The sequence below is a fragment of the Acipenser ruthenus genome, chromosome 24, assembly GCF_902713425.1.
Source record: "Acipenser ruthenus chromosome 24, fAciRut3.2 maternal haplotype, whole genome shotgun sequence".
Taxonomy (NCBI): Eukaryota; Metazoa; Chordata; class Actinopteri; order Acipenseriformes; family Acipenseridae; genus Acipenser; species Acipenser ruthenus.
The window spans coordinates 18,683,698-18,697,396 of record NC_081212.1 but is presented as its reverse complement, the minus strand read 5'-3'; the positions used below and the strand labels follow the sequence as shown (position 1 = coordinate 18,697,396).

The following is a 13,699-nucleotide window of genomic DNA, read 5'->3' as shown; positions in this document are numbered from 1 at the left end:
CAGATTAATGTTGGTCTGCATTACTGGACATCAAAAACTTGATGCAGGAGACACGCTGGAAATACCGGAGAGACAACCAACTGACACTAAACAGTTACAGCTGATGATGTTTGCAATCACACCATTTATTCTTTTTAGAGCTGTAAAACTAGCTAACTAACTAGAAGATAATGGTGCTTCTAAGTAACAAAAAAAAACATCAATGACAGAACTATCATGTTTTCTGTTTAATACAGATTTTTAAAATGTTGTTTTATGATTAAACTTCAGCGATAAAACCAAAACATACTAGTTGATGTGCTGTAAAGTCTTGATTCGAATTGGCCAATACAAAAAGGTGAAACAGGTGCTGGGCATTGAAATAGAGAAATTAAATAAATTAAGGAATATTCATTTCTTTGATTTTCTCATTCCAGAAAGTCACGCGAGGTTTTAACCTTTCAGCTATTAGTTCTACCTGCACTACAGATCTAAATGTCCTCCCAGATCCTTCCATGGCTTGAGAGTTCATTATGGTTTTGTTTGGAGTCATGTATTGCTGTGAACTTTCAACTCAACCGTTGGCTCCTCCTACTAGAAACATTCAACTGAAATCTTACAATAAAAAAAGTCCTTCTTCCATTAGAGGGGGGGAAATTCTCTGGCGATCATGTGAACACATTGACGCCCAGCCTTTCTACACTCGCACCTCCGGGCTCAAATAGGATTGTCACACAGAGTTTCAGACTAAAATCAATACAGTGCCATTCCCCACCGACACTGACACACAAACACTCTGGAAAGAGCAGCCTCAACACACACTAGCGAAGCCAGGCGTTAGAGACCTAATTTGCACTGTGTGTCATAGTCGACCTTGTGGAAACAGAGCAGTGGTGAACCTGCTCTAGGGAAACCTTTTCACTGAATGGCACCATCTACTGTACCTGTGCAGATTCAATATTAAAAAGCTGCAGAGTTGGCTGTACAGTTGGTTTACATAAAATTATTTTACTGTATAGTAGTTCAGAAAGAATAACTATATAAAAGGGTCTAATTTTGTTCTAGTTAGAAAGTTGTAATTTTGTGAGATGACAAATATAGGATAGGCTGGTTTATTATTATTTGTTTATTTAGCAGACGCCTTTATCCAAGGCGACTTACACAGAGACTAGGGTGTGTGAACTATGCATTAGCTGCAGAGTCACTTACAATTACGTCTCACCCGAAAGACAGAGCACAAGGAGGTTAAGTGACTTGCTCAGGGTCACACAATGAGTCAGTGGCTGAGGTGGGATTTGAACCAGGGACCTCCTGGTTACAAGCCCTTTTCTTTAACCACTGGACCACACAGCCTCCTATACGGATGAAGAACATTAACTGCAACATCTAATCAGAGGCTATTTTGATCAGTGGCCTGCTTCAGAAAAGTTGAACCTCATAAATGTATGTATCCGACGCATTTTTCAAATCGTCTAACATATTGTTACATATGTAAGCAATTGTGATTTGAGTGGCTTCTGAAGCTGAAGATACGGTATAAAGCTATGAACAGCACTCCGTTATTCAATAACTTTGCACACCGGTCTCTGAATTCAACAAGCTAGTGAATATGCAGGTCCGATAGGCGAGTGGAATAGAACTAGCATTTATTGTCCAAAGGTTTGGAACCACAAGGAACTTTAGATTCCCAGGCCAGCTTGAGCTGATGGCTGAACAGTTTCCTCCTCTCAGTCAGACTTGAATGAATGTGCCTCCTGTGTTTTACCTCTGCAGGGCAACTGAAACACAGCCCGACTCACTAACTCCACGACAACCAAGCTGGAATCTAATTGGTTTGTTCATTAGACTAAAAAGGGCCCTTCATGCCCAGCTGTGAAAAAACAAAACAAAAACACTGCACAGTGCCTCACAGAGAGAGGTAGAGGGAATTTGTCTCAGTTTTGCTTGTGTCTGACTGGAACTAATATAATTACAGAACTTACTGAGATATACTGCACCTATTGTGCTAATTTTACAAAATGATGATCTATGCTGTCTGCAGTCATTAAGAGTGTACTGAACATTTACAATGAAAGCAATATAACAGAGATAAAGAGAATTATAATCCTCATTGTCAAAGCCAATAATGTTCCAAGCAGAGTGGTCAGTATCCCACAGTACTGCAAATACTCTCAAAGCAAACAGGAATTTAAATCTTGAAACGTCGCAAAAAGGGCAACATAAACGTCAAGTAGCCCAAACAGTCCAGTCTAAAATAGAACCTAACACACATTTAAAAAAAAAAGTCAATATAGACTTAAAACATTTGCTCAGTTTATAATAGCATTAATATCCTCCCCTTCAGCACAGGACACCTAGCTGTCTGCGCAGTCAGACATTTAATGCTTAAATCGTTATAATTTGTTTGCTACTGTTTGATTTGTTCTGGGATCAAGATGAAACCTACTTTTTCTCCAGACACAAAAGAGGATTTGATTCTGCTACATTCATTTGGAGAAAAAAAGCAATCCACAGAAGACAGGAGCTATAATGCACATCATTGTGAAGAATTTAAAAAGTGCCTCTATCACTGAACATCTGATCTGCTAATTTGGAGAGTTTGTGGGAGGCCTTCACAACACAGAAGAGGGTGGTGTGGGGGAGCTCTTTCTGATGATAGATGCAAGTTATTTGAATGACTTGACTCTTCAAGATACCTTATCAGCTGCAGCAATGGAAATAAGACTCCCATTGCACAGCGGTTTGATCCATTCCTGGTTTTACTATGAATTGAGTAAGACACTCATAAGATCGTTGCCTATACACTGTGGCTAATCATGCGGTACATCTTGTTTTGGTGGTAAAATAATTAGTTCAATTTTAATATGAAAAAAAAGCAAAGAGCAGAATCTCGGCTAGTTTTTCTTTGTATGACAAATCCCTTTCTAGCTCTCTCTGCCTCCTATTATTATGAGTAGCACTCCTGCTGAATCAAAAGTCACGGCTCGTACTGACTCCTTCAGTCGGCTTCTCCAGTAAAGAGCCACTCGTGGATGCTCAGTATTATCCAATTAGAGGTAATTCTTCTGGCATATACCAATTACAGTATCACTGTGAATGTCATCTCACATAAACACAGCCCTGAACAGCATTCCTCTCTTTGACAACTCTGATGCCCAAGGCGAGAGGGGTCAGCCACAGTGAAAAGCAGCCAGAGCTAGGCTGTCACAGCGGCTTGGAGAACTGGTGCACAAGAGAAATTCAGGGAGATGGCATGCCGAGACCCCTTCTAGACAGGTAGATTAGGGTGTCAGGCATTCACGAATGGCGTCTCTCTTATGTTGCATTGAGAACAGTTGGAGTGATCTGTCGCTCATTGGTTGTAGTATGTTTATTTCAGGCTGTAAATAAACATACTACAATGTCGTCATCGTCCCCCACTCCCGGTAGACAGGTAGCAGGACTACCACAAGGAATCAGCCCCCAAATGCAACTTCTGACATCTCTACAAAGCAGAAAAAGGCCCCTACCTGCTCTAGATTGAAGATGTGCTGGTTAAAGTAGTGCTGTAGGCGCTCGTTGGCAAAGTTAATGCAAAACTGTTCAAAGCTGTTGTTCTCGTAGTCTTCAAATCCAAAGATGTCAAGAACTCCGATCGACAGGATCTGGGAAAGAGATGGGGAGAGATTGATTGTTTTAAAAAGTTTAGTATCTATAAATCACCACGTATTGCCCGTTGCTGGCTAGATTTACCACACTGTCAGCCACTTGCAAGATCTTGTATTGTAGCTGGAGCTGTAGGAGTAAAGCCCACTGCACCAAAAAAAAATTATTAAATTTAAGAGCAACTGATTTTCAATTTCTACCAGGTTCCAACATTATATTTACTATACAGTATGATTGTGGGCACATTATACATGTACTTGTAAGTGTGAGGGGCAGGCACCTCCTTATATTCCTAGATACTGTACCTTCATATCTGTATGCAAACTAGATGTCCTGTTTTTATAATTATAATATTATAATATACATGTGTGCTATAACTTATGTCTCTTTCAAAACTGTACATTTAACACCTATTTAGTTATTGAAGTACAAAACACATAAGATTTATACAATTACTTTGTTAGCTACAATTACTTAAATTTGGTTTATTTTGTAGAAAACCATTTATTATCTTTAACCTAGCAACTCCCTAGGGTTCTTCTAGCTAGACGGTAGTTGGGAGTAGAAAGTTTCACAGAAGGCTCCTCAAAAGGAGAAGGAAGAAGTGCTAAGGTATCCCTGTCATACAAATCAAAGTTTATATCCTATTTTTCTTTTTAGTGTCAACAGGAAATACAACAATTCTTATGGCAAGTTGGTCAGCGTTTTAATGATGTGGTTCTCGTTCTCTTTTATTAGATATGATTTGTAGCTCAAAAATTAACAAGAAACAAGAGTGGCACAAAGCGACCACCACAACAGGAATAATACATTACAAAAATATTCTCTCCCATTTGTAGGTGTTTCCCTTGCTAGATATGGACTAATTCATCCCAGTGTACAAATATGCAATGACGGCATCAAATGCCTGCATCTGGAGCTAAAAAGACCAAAGAGGAGGTTGAAAGGAGAACTACGGATGTAGCTGACTTTTTCCCCCTCTGTTGGGGACACAAACTTTCTTTTCGTAACAGAAAAGAAAAGTCAGTCACATCTTTGACAGTTGTGGTCTTTCCAGGCTTTTAATTATTTCAGCATGGATGTTAACATTTGGCAGCGAGAATTAATAAAGCAAAACTAGAGAAAGATACACACCAGCTGTCAACCAGAAACTCTGCAAATTAAACTGCAGAAATTATTTACAACCGATCTAAGGATTAGAAGCCCAGCACCCTGCTGTTAAAATCTGGCTGGTCTGTACCAGTCCCCTTCTGTCTTAATTTTCTATAAAAGAACAGCAGCAAATAAAATGAAGTCATCTGTTATGGACGTCATGTTTCAAATTGATAAATAGACCAATAGAAGAAGAAATAAATGACATAGTGCATCAGCTGTTTGGTAAACCTGGGCTGTAATAGCCTGTCAGTTTCTGTGACAGACTAATATAAAGCTGTTGGAACACTCTCCTCAGGTTATACCAGAATGTTTTTGTTAAAGGAATTACCTGGCTATGCAGTTAAAAACGTATGTGCAAACAAAATGAGATAACTATATTATTTTCTGACCCAACTATACACACAGGAACTGTTATTGGACATATATTCTTTTGGACGAAAGCCATTCAAATGCACAAATCGGCTGGTACTGTATATCACCCCACTCCCTCAGCCCTTTTCAAAAAGGCAAACCTCCACCCCACCTCCAAATCGCCACTTCTTCACTCTCGATTGACAAACAATGCAGATAAAATGGGTGTTCTTCATTTCACCCAAAAGAAGATATAGTCCTGGCGTAAATTTAAAACATTTGCAAACCCAGTTAAATGTTTACCTGGTGGCTGCCAGCACAGGTACTCTCTGAGGAATGGGTCGATTTGTGACAAAGCGTACATTTTACATCCCAAATACCCTTTAGGTCACAAAATGTCCCATTTAGTGCAATTTGTGAAAGATCGGGTATCCATGTCCAAAATCCTATAACAGCAAATGGCATTTTGTACGCAAGACGGACACTTCTTTGTCACACATTGCTTCCAGTAAGCCGAGACTGACTGAGCTCCTCGTGCATTCTTGGCAGGTCGAGTGCATATTTAAACACATTTAGGGTTCCTGGTTTTAACCCATAAATTTTTAAACCAGCGTTCTATAGGGCATTACAGAAATAAAGGGTCAATTCACTTTTTGGACTAATACTAAAAGCACAGAAAAACTAAAAAAACAAAACTGGGATACATAAACAGAAGCCCTAATATATTATATAAGTGAACTGAAGTCACTGTGTAGAGGGGTCTCTTATTGTTCGGATTTCTGTTATAATAAGTCTCGCTACACACAGCATATTAACTTCACAAAAAATGAAGATTGTACTCTGGAACTACTTTTAAACAGAAGTGTTTTTTGTTCATTTAGAATTGTGCCATTCGTTCTAGCATGGGATAACATCTTCACACAAGATAAGACATACTTGAGTTTTGACAAATCTTTAACAGTGACGTGTTGATTTATTATATGTGGTTTATAATTAGGGCTTGAAATTTTCAGTTTTTATTTTCCAAATCTATACCTTCCTTTAAATGTTAATTAGTCACTGTTAAGCTGTCTCTGCATTCTAATAAAGAGAAAACGATTAATTACAAACAGTGTTTTAGATAATTTTTTATTTGCAACAAAATCAAGGATATTTTAAATGATGGACTTGCTATCAGGGGTATTTTATGCTGAAAAGAAAATCTATCAGGATAACTGTTAAACGAGTGAAAATAACAAAAGCACAACTATAAACTAGGCGACTGCAAGAATGAAATGCAATTAGGATCAGCGATGAGCAATTAATGTAATTTGTCAGTCTGAAATAAAAATAAGCGAAACAGAAATCAGGCTCTGCCAAGATATGAAGGTAAAAACAAATGATATTGTTTTGCAATTAACAGCTTTTTCTGAGTTTAATTAGGAAACAGAATCAGCTGAAAATAAATTTAAAAAAAGGGACGTCAAGTGACAAAAAATAAAACCTGAAAACCTCAAGCCCCTATTTATAATGCAGTAAAAAGAACAAAGAAACAAACAAACAGTATATCCAATACTTCACATTGAAACCCAATGTCCGTGTTAGGCTTTGTTCAGCTCCCCTCTTACCTTCGTGTTCTCCTCCAGGTCCCGGGTATTGAGAAGCGCATGGTTGATTCTGAACACAATCCAGTCAAACAGCGCACTGTACAGGGACTTTGCCATGGAGTCCCGTACTGTCACAGCCTATAAGAGAGATGCACACAGACAGTTAGTCCAAACCAAATCACCCTTCCATGATTGAATACATTTTTTAATAGGTCTCCCACCTTTAACAGCAACGGTCACTTATAATTCAAAGGGATCAGTCATAAGACAGTGTAGAACACTGTAACAAGTTATATAAAGCGGATAAAAGTCTAAAAACAGACATTTCCTAGCCTGCATCCACTCTTCTCCTGCTAAACAAATCAACGGATTTAAAGCCACAGCATGAAAAAAAAAAGGATTAATATTTTTTAAGCTGGGATTTAGTATAAATTTTCCAGTTGTTATCACTTTTCATTTTAGACCACTGAAGTTTCTGAAGGTATTGAACAATCAAATCAACTGAACAGGATATCCAAAATAAAGAGTCAATCTTTTCTGAATACTGAAGATGACTTTATGCGGTAGCCTTAAAGCAAAGTTTTACTGTAAACGGAAACACATTGCAGAACAAGGGGTGAGAGCCTGAGCCCATTTCATATTCAAATGATTATGACAGAGAAAGCTATTGGTTTCACCCTGTCCTGATTCGATTCCAGGATTCAGATTTGCAGAGACAAGGATCTTAACAGCACTGTAACTCAAAGCCCAGCGCACTTTTCCTCTCAGCACAGCTTAACACAAGACACATTAAAAAAAAAGAATACTGTACAACAGCTGCTGGATGAAGCCTTCTGTGGCAAAACAAAACCTCCCAAAATCTGAAGGGTGAGCTTCACTACGACCTTTTAATGAAGTCTGTGTAACAGAGTCCCAGAGAAACAAGCCCAAGATGCACCTTGCTCAACGAACAGTCCATTACATTTTATACAGTACGATAAACAGACAGAACGAAAGTCAACAGCCACGAAATAGGTGCACAGTAAATTATTGAACTGCCTTGCTCATTTAAAAACACACACTGACCTACTGAAGTGAATTGCACCCAAATAAAAGTACACTAGTGGTTTCAAAACTAATGAACATTTATGGTATATCTTATCAGCTGTATTCTTCACTATGGCTGGTGGCAGGCTTGATACATGCTTGATGCCAAGCATGCTTTTACAGAAAGACATGGAACAGTGGTCCAGGCACCCAAGTCATCATCAATCAGACAAAACTGGCATCACTGATCTAGAAAAACTCAATAAACACTGTACTACTAAAAAGAAGCTTTGTCAATGTCCTCACTTTTTTATGCATGCAATCAGAGTTATGCTGCTTCATTATTGAGTTTTACTCCTAAATATTAAATATTAATATTAAAAAAGAGACTTCCAGGAAGACAGTGGCCAGTGAGCATATTGCTGCTTCTTGTAGATGTTTCAAACAATCTGTTTCTCTCTGCTGCATTACAGTATAACAAGTACTGAATTTCCAGCTCAGAAAGGCACAAGTGACCAGGGGCCGTTTCCCAAAAGCCAATTCTATCTAACCATCATTTTTTTTGCACATGTGTGTGAAAATTAAATATATTTCTGCTTTGGACTTTTTTGATCTTTGATGTCATTTTGTGATACACAGCGTGCGAGCATTAGACTTTTTAAAAAAGCCACGTCAACCTAGCCATCATTGTGAGGGAGTCGTAAGAATAACCTTTGAAAACTGCAACACCTTCGTGAGAATACATTGTGTGCATGTGTGCAATGGCTCTTGGTCTTAATAAAGGATAAAGGTTTATAAGATGCCTACAAGTAATAGCCAATGCATTTACTATGGAAGTTGTTTCCCCTTTAATAGTACTACTATATGGCACATACAGTATATCTGTAGAAATGAACCTGTCTTGAATCCTATGTAGAAACACAGTTTTTTTCATGTTTAGGTCTGATGTAATGGCACTCATTACAAAATGCAAAGTGGGAAAAATGATCTAAAAAGTGGGCAAACACAGGATTCGACCCACATGAGAAAAAATAAATAAAAGAATCTGTCAACAGACGAGTTAACTTCTTCAAATATATCCTACGGTGGTAAAACAACCTCCATAGTAAATATCTCTGTTTCCGCCGTCACTTGTAGTCAAAAACTGTCACCTTATAGACCCTTGTCCTTTAAATACAAGGACACACAGGTCAAGGTAGACGGCTGCAGCTGCACTTCACTTAAAAAGAACAATCAGAGGCCTGCTATGCACAGTTTTAATAAAAAGAGGATGCTGCATACAGGAAAATCTGAGTAACTTTCTAATATTTTTTTTAATGGTCATGCCAAATTACTCTGCTGTTTGGTCATGTTGGCTATATTTAATGTTTTTATTGCGTGTTTAACATTTTTCTAAGGATGGATGGCAAATGACAAAACAAGAATATAGCTTCAAAACATTTGAGGTGCATTTCTTTGTGAACAAAATCAAAGCATCCCTGGGAGAAGAATGTAAGGGGAATGTCATCATGAAGTAAAACAGACAGGAAAAAGTCAGTATCATTGATATGGCCAGAGGTTAAAACAATGTGGCAGTGAAATGCTTCTTATTTACTGGACAGCACAGGCTGTAACTGTAAAGACACTCAGATCTCAAAGCGTGTGGTCTGCATCATCGACATGGCCAGTTGTTAAAACAATGTAGCACTGAAACAGTAATGGAACTGATAAAATCACAGCATGCAGCTGTGTATCAAATATTACGTTTAGAGTCTATACCCCCAGAAACTTAAAATGTCACTTGCCCTCAAATGGAACCCATACATGGTCAACGTCAAGGTCACCAACACATTAAGCAGGCAATGTCCAAACAACGCATATATGATGTCACAACCTCAAATGGTCTCCAAGGTAGATGTACTCTATAAGGTTGTGTCTGAGTGGTAAAATTACTGCTTCAAAAGGGTTTATCCACAACTGAACTTGACCTAGAGAATCATACTTTAGTATTTCAACATACCATACATTATTTTAAACACATGTACATAAACAGATTGTTCATGGGAACTGTCCTTTTGATACCTTTTATAAAAGTAAGAGCTCTAGGGCTGACAAAGTTAGAGAGGGGGTAACTTCTTTCAGCCTTAAAATGGCTATTGTCATAAAAAGGAATGACAAAAATGGAGCTGAACGCATATTTCTTGTCTGCTACAATATCTGTAATTGTGTACCCATGCCTAATGCTGAGACTCAGAGATGTTAAAAGAACACACCCCATCCAAAGACAACATTCTTGCTCAGTGATTAATTACTCTCTGGGTTTTGCTTGTCGTCATTAAATAAACTTGAAATATTAGGGGATTATGTCAGCCTTTAAAACCTGAATAAATTTAGCATTTAGAGTTACCCCATGCCTGATCACAAGATCCATAGAGATTTACTGTACAGTACCTAGGGGAAACAGACAGGGGTGTCCTGTCTGCATCTGATCAAATCAACCCCTAAGTTGATAAACTTTTCATCTTTCATCGGCGTACTGATTAAAACTGTACGTGCTGGTATTATTTTCACAGTTAGGAATGGCTGCTCTGCTTTGCAGTGACCAGGATCCCATTATGAATACATACATTACAGCTTGTCTTAATGTGCTGGCAAGCACTCTCTTTTCTAGACCGATTGCTTGGAATGTAGGTGTAAAGAATGCTAATCCTAGAACACAAATAATAAACCGGTGGGCTAAATGTTTTATTGATTTTTAATAGGTTTTTAATAGGACTGCCGAGTCCGGGAAGAGTCAGTTTATCTTTTAGGAGAATTCCAGAGCCTGCAGTACGTCAAGTCTTAAAGCTCTGTATAAACAATAAATACACCACTGCAATGTGCTGTAGTCTGGAAAATACTCCAAAACAAGCCCCCATCGTACTCAAGCACAGATAACATGTAAAGTTAAAGAGAACATTTTGTACCAATTCATCATCATCATTATTATTATTATTATTATTATTATTATTATTATTATTATTATTATTATTATTATTATTAATTCCCCCACCGTCCAAATTCCTAAATACTTCCATTACAATTCCTCAAGGTATTTTTGAGATTACATTGTGTTTTTCGTTCATCCCATTCAAATGCACCTTTTTTGTTCAATTGGGTGTTTATTTTATTTATTTTTTTACTGCAGCAATCCCCACAATAGCGCAGGAGAAAAAAAAAGAAAACACAAGTCAAAACAAAACCACCACCAAGTGATTAATACAGTTTGTCAGTTGCGTCTGGGTATGATTCAGTTTGGGAAATTTGTGTTAATCCTGTTTACTTAAAACTGTGAATGAACTGTACAGGAGATAACTTCAGTTACATTTCCAAAACAAAAGTGTGGGATTCGTTTGTGTGCTGCATGTATAGAATAAGCATAGCAAAAACAGAAAGAGTCAAGGCATTTTTAAATCATGAAGCTTTGTGCAGAACATCTCCCACCATGACTGTAAATACAGATCAAGTGCTATCAGTATCATCGTGATCTACAGCCACAGCGTGGTCTATTTTAATCCTCTACACAATGGTGGATCTAAACCAGGGGTGTAGTGGAGCCTGAACACCGGCCTGGGACTACTTTCAGTGGTGCAGTCGAGACAGAACTGGCATAACAGGCAAGCCCAGTTACACGACTCACATCTCCTGCACTGATTCAGTCAGTACTGTAGTCCTCTAGATGCAATGAAAAGAGCATTAGGAACTTCTGTTAAGAACTACTTCTTTAAGGAGGCTAAAAATTCTGCAACTGTGGACCCAAACTCAAACAAAGCTCTTCCCGGAATGGAAAATCAAAACAAATCACTTGTTTTGTCTCTTCATATAAATTCCTTGCATTCCCCAAGACTAAATGGATCACTTACATTTGTGTGTTTTATTTGTTTTAAGGAGGTTTCCCAATATGCATACAGTATTAGTACTCTAATACCAACAAAAGCACTGCTTGCACAAATGTGGTAAAATAAAGATCCTTTCATCAAAGCAGTTCACTTTTACAGGGCGTTACAATGAGCAAAAGGGCAAGCCATTCTTCTCAAAACAAGTGAGGCGTATTCCAACAGCAAACCACACCCCTTTTATCTAACATTTTATAACCTATACTTTAAAACATTCAGAGTGTTTTAAGTCAGATTATTTTTGCTTGCAGTTTCTGAGTTTCACTTTTTGCAGTAGGTCACTATGAACTATAAATCAACAGCATAAAGAATGGTAGCCAATAAAAGATGCCTTGTTACATCAAAGTCATTGTGATAATGGAATTGAAGAATTGATAACTTTTATACATTTATTTAATAATATATCACGGTTATCTACTATACATATATCACAACTAATCTAATAAACAGCATCAACTCCTCAGATCTATTATTACAAAAATTGCATAATCCATCCAGGCGATTCCTAAAGAATGGTCAACAGCTCTGCTGTAGTTGAAACATGTGCTGTAAAAGCAGCAGAGTAAGCTTTCCCTGGGTTACAAATTTTCACAAACTGTTTTTTCTGTTTGTTTTCATGAAGACTGATCCAAACTAAATCCTCCTAGCGCAACGCTTTCTTATAAACAGATGAAGCAGAGAAGTTTCTAAATGGCGCTCTTTGGAACACACCGACAAGGGCTGGGCTGGAGTACAGCAATACGTGCTGGCCTTAGATCTTCTATAAACACGCTTAGGCTTCTGGGTCACGAGCCAAATCTCAAAGAGCCAAAGGAATTCTGAGAAACGGAGAGGCCACTGGAAAGGCAACTCTGCTGTATGTAAAGTATAAAGGCTGGGGGTTGCTCCAGTCACAAACCTTCATGCAAAGATTACCGATCATCTTGTACTGCTGAACTGGCAGCAGGAAAACGAAATTTGCTTATTCATGAAAGTGTTCTGCTGAGTGATGAAGACGTTGACGAGTAGGGAAGTGAAAGGTGGTAAAACCAGGATTTCTGCACTTTCTTGGGTGTGACGGCGCTAAAAAAAAGACCCATAGGAACTGCAGAATCGGCATCACATTCTAGAAATACTTCCTCAGAGAGCAGGGGGCTGTTGACATTAACAAGTCGATAGGGGTGGGGCAAAAGTTTCTAATTCCTTTGAAAAGATAATACCGTTTGCACAAGTTACTGAAGTCATCAGGTACCAGCAATCTGACGTAAAATATTGCACACTGCTCTAAACTACAATGTATAATTACTAATATCAGCTATTTGTATTTCTTTCAGGTGTGAAATGTCTTTAAGCACAGAGGAACACATTCAAGAGGGCACCAGCACATTTGGATTGTCAGGCTAATATAACCATGCAAAAGTCTCTAATGGTGTCCGAGATATAACACTGTACTGGTTGAAGCTTTGTATAATTACTCACACAAACAGGTTAGTTTTCCATGAACAACTAGCTTCCACAGCACTGAAATTATGAATCAGCATCTGAAGGTGAAATAGCTGTGGTTTTTCAATGTAAGGAGCTTTGAAAATTACTCTTATCCAGAAAGTCTACCTAATATTCGGGGACAGAAACACCACATTAGCCATGAAATAGTAGGTCACCATGATATCATGACCTACATTACAGCTTGTAGAATATCATAACATAATAAAATATCCATGCATAGTTTCATCAAAATCAAACAAGCTGTTGCCAATAACCAGCCACCTTGACCTAGATTCTGAAACCCTTAAAAATCTGTCCAACAAAATGTCCAAAATGTTTCACAATGATCTGTTACAGACATAATGTATGCATTAATGTTACCCCATTAGTTAGGGACATAAAATAACTTGACAAGATATTTATCTGTGGTACAATCCACTTTTCTTTTCCAAACTATGCTCCATGATGGAGTTTGGCAGAACTCCTTTATGCAACTCGTTAAGTTTATAACATAAGATTATAGATCTGGAGGGTGACAGTGTTCCCTCGAAATCCCAATGCGCAATGCAGAAGATACTT

General features: G+C 38.0%; 1 protein-coding gene across 10 annotated transcripts in view; it reads right to left on the bottom strand.

The window, feature by feature from the left end:
• LOC117429076 (unconventional myosin-IXAa-like) overlaps nucleotides 1-13,699 on the bottom strand; it is a 165,929-nt gene that overhangs the window by 47,093 nt on the left and 105,137 nt on the right. For all 10 annotated transcript variants that reach the window (XM_058998519.1, XM_058998515.1, XM_058998517.1 and 7 more), the window contains 2 exons: nucleotides 6,738-6,854; nucleotides 3,489-3,623 (listed from right to left, as the gene is read on the bottom strand). In XM_058998519.1, the coding sequence (XP_058854502.1) occupies nucleotides 3,489-3,623; nucleotides 6,738-6,854 (252 nt within the window). The remainder of the gene's footprint in view (nucleotides 1-3,488; nucleotides 3,624-6,737; nucleotides 6,855-13,699) is intronic.